Consider the following 3,677-nt stretch of genomic DNA (forward strand, 5'->3'; position numbering starts at 1 on the left):
TATTGTTCACAAGTTCCCACTACTGGTAGAGTGGATATCTAACTCTGTAGCAGATGCTGGACTTGCTCGGAAAATTGCATTTGATATACAGAAGACCAGACCAATACCAGGATGGGACATGGGGAAAGCTATGAATTGGTTCCGGAAGTCCTTCATCACAACCCTGAGTTCAATGGGAGTTAGAACGTGCAATGAAGAATCCGCAGCTATTCCATCATCCCCGTTAAAGCAAAAATTTGATTTCAATAACCCTGTTTTGGCTTCTGTTCTGAACCTTTCCCAATTCTCCTTCGAAAGTCATGCTTCCATGTTTAAAGCCTCAACGTCCATACCGCATGTTGAAAGTTTGAATGTTCAAGGGCCTCTGTTAAATTTAATTGACCATGATTTCCTAGAGGAGTATAACATGGACTTATTCTCAAGTCCATGTTATGAGTACATGATAGATAGAGATAGTACCATGGACGTAACCAGTGTATCGAATTTGATAAAAAAGTGAGTATTTTAAAATAAAAACTTTATTTTAAAATAAAGTTTTTTAATTTTTTAATTTTTATTAAAATAAAAACTTTATTTTAAAATAACTTATTTCATTAAATTAAACAATTAATTAATAATTTAAAAAAATTTATTTTACAAGCCTACAACTTTTTTATCACATACGATAAAATAAAATAAAAACTTTATTTTAAAATACTCACTTTTTTATCAAATATGATACACTGGTTACGTCCATGGTACTATCTTACAACTTAGTTCTGATACTATAAACGACTATATACATTAGTGATTGAACCACTTCACTAGATTGGCCACTTCAAGTGATGAGTGTGGGACATTGAGTCTTGATTTGATACTTTTATAGATGATGTGTAACGGAACTATATGCATAGTCTCATAATGAGATCTCAATAAGGCTCTTCCATGAGGGAAACACGTTGGAGACTTTTCTTTTTCAGTTTGTTTTACCAGGGTTTTGCTATCGAATCGTTTTCCGGCGATCCTAGCCGAGTCACAAATCTGCACTCTTAGCTATATTTGGAGAATGAAGCAACACAAATAGTGTTGTTTGTTTAACACTTGCAGAACAATGTTTTTTATATTTAAGGCCAAAACCTGAAAACGAGTTTAATACTGGTCTTATAACGGAAAATATCAAATTTGATTGAATAGTACATTAAACACGATCGCCATCTTCAAGAAACAACGTTTAAGGTATGAAGACATTAGATGCAGTACCTAATGTACTGACATTCCTTTATTGAAACAAAAGAAGGGAAAAATGGGAGATACTAATGAAAGGTCGTGCCTTCCTATTTTTGCCAGGATCATTGCGACACTCATATTCGTCGTCATGTTCTCTCTCACGTTTAGAGGGGCTCTGCCCATATTGCTTGGCAATAATCAAACCAGCCATATATTCGACAAGACCACTCAACTTAACGATGGAAATGTCCCAATAGCCGGAAACACTGACCCTCCTGTGCCGATCGAGAGCACACCAACCAACTCATTCGATACTAGATTTGTTACCAGGTTAGAGATCGAACATCAGTTGACACCTGACGATACCAGCATGGACGATGAAGAATTCGCACCTGTGACGACCAGCATTACTGTTGACAGACCGATTGTAGAAGCTAACAGTTCTACCCTAACAACTCCAATGACGTCTTTGGACATAGAACCTGAATTGTCCCTTTCGACAGTACATTTTGGACCTTTCAGTCCCAAATTGGAAGATATTCCTTTACTCGGCGAGTTTATCTTAATAAAAGACCTAGGTGTTTTTCTACCTGAAGACCGATCTGGGTACACCATTCCAAATCTCGAAGATGTTGCTCTTCTCCCCATGGACAGTAAAACTGCAGTGGCCACTTCGATAGAGCCCCAACTAAACGAAAATAAGAACAATGAATTCGTTGTTACAGCTGATGAATCTGCTCTTTCCACTCTGGTTATTGAAGTTGTTTTGCTACACGACAATCAAGGAGTCACATTTCAAATGAAACAAACATCTGCTGAAACTCCTACTACAACAACACTTGCTTTACCTAGTTTCGAAGTTGAAGCGGATGAAGTAACTCCAGAAATAAGTCCGACTCTTGAGCGGTACGAAGATGTGTCAAACGACTTAATTCTGCAGACAACCGTTCCGGTCAGTGCTGATGAAATTCTTAATACTGCAGTTTTACCTTCATCGAGGCCGACGGCAGTTATAACGAGACCAGCTCCGTTTCCCGATTTTGTATTTTCACCGAAAAATCGCCCTCTTCGACCGGTAATCACGGCAGAGAAAGTATCGGCCCAACATAGTTACGATTTCTTCACGGAGCGCGTCAGTTACGCAAAAAGCGTTGAAATTTGTCGTCAGATCGGCCAAGGATCGCGTTTACTTTCGATCCAAGCAGCGCATGAAGAACGCATCGTAGATGCTTACGTGAAATCCCATCAGAAAGAAATATTTGGATATGCCGATGAATATTCGCGATACGTTTGGACGGGTGGTTATTTTGATTTGGAATCCCACCTACCATACGAATTGCGCTGGGTCGATCATCCGACACCAACGGAAGCCTCCTCTTTCTGGAACTTTTGTCCAGAATCGAAAGATGTCCAGTTGGTGATCGACCAGGCTTTATCCTTATTGAAAGCCCAAACATCCGGAGCGTCCAATCTGAATCCCTGCGACCGGCGCTGGGCTCACGTCATTCTGGATTTTACTGGCCACCGTATCGGTCGCAGTTGCTGGCAAATACTCGACAGAGACATCCTGTCAGCTGACGGCTGGAAGCTACCTTTTATCTGTAAGAGATAAAAAAAAAAGTCCGTTTTTTTCAGCTATGTTTACTGCTTGAAATTACAGCAAACAACACAATAACTGTTTGAATTGAATAAAACAATTGGAGAAAACAATTTACAGAGTTGTAAGTTTATTTATTAAAATTGTTAGTTACCAAAAACTATCGTTGCGAAGCCACTATGCTGAGATTTGTGTTCGAAATCGAATTTTAGTGGTTTTCAGTGTGCCTTCCCTCGTTGAAATCTTCCAATTCACATTCCTTGCCATCGCAATCACCAGAAACTGACACAGGAGAATTGAAGGTGGAAGGAGTGGCAGTTCATTTTGGTTACTGGGTCTTTTATCTAGTACACCGGAATGGTAGACGAAGAAGACAGTCACTTTCTAAACTGTTTCCGTTATTTTCTTCGTTTTATTTAGAGACAGTAAAATTTATGAGTGAATGGTGACGATACTTTTTCGGTTGGTCGTATATGGCTAAGGTAACATTTGTTGGAGCATTGCTACGCGATCTTTATTTGGTTTTTTCGTGCGATGAATATGACGAATTCGGCGGATGAGCCTAAAGACGACCCATATAAAAAGGACGGCTGCCACAATGATAGCCGTTCAAGCAAGCCATTGGGGTATCAAACCACAATCAATGGGAGCAGACTCATGTATCATTTCACATCGAAAGGCGTGTTGGAATCCTACGTGCTCCTCTGGGGCAGCCCTGAAAACAGTTAAACAGATGATAGATTTCTTAAATGTCAATTGGTAATCTTCTGGCATTGGTATAGATGCAAGTTGAATGCTTACCCTGGGATACACGAGCCACAGTCCTCCTTATTCTTGGCACATCCGCCTAAATATAAACTACAAGTGATTTCGC

General features: G+C 39.6%; 1 protein-coding gene across 1 annotated transcript; it reads left to right on the plus strand.

The window, feature by feature from the left end:
• The first annotated feature begins 1,282 nt into the window (after window positions 1-1,282).
• LOC123472380 lies at window positions 1,283-2,916 on the plus strand. The gene has a single exon (XM_045173790.1). The coding sequence runs from the start codon at window positions 1,283-1,285 to the stop codon at window positions 2,816-2,818; it is 1,536 nt and encodes a 511-aa protein (XP_045029725.1). The 3' UTR covers window positions 2,819-2,916.
• The last annotated feature ends 761 nt before the right edge of the window (window positions 2,917-3,677 follow it).

Source organism: Daphnia magna, linkage group LG5 (genome assembly GCF_020631705.1).
Source record: "Daphnia magna isolate NIES linkage group LG5, ASM2063170v1.1, whole genome shotgun sequence".
Lineage (NCBI taxonomy): Eukaryota > Metazoa > Arthropoda > Branchiopoda > Diplostraca > Daphniidae > Daphnia > Daphnia magna.

Excerpts from the sequence above, each read along its gene's own strand:
- LOC123472380 (XM_045173790.1), top strand. The coding sequence starts at position 1,283 with ATGGGAGATACTAATGAAAGGTCGTGCCTTCCTATTTTTGCCAGGATC.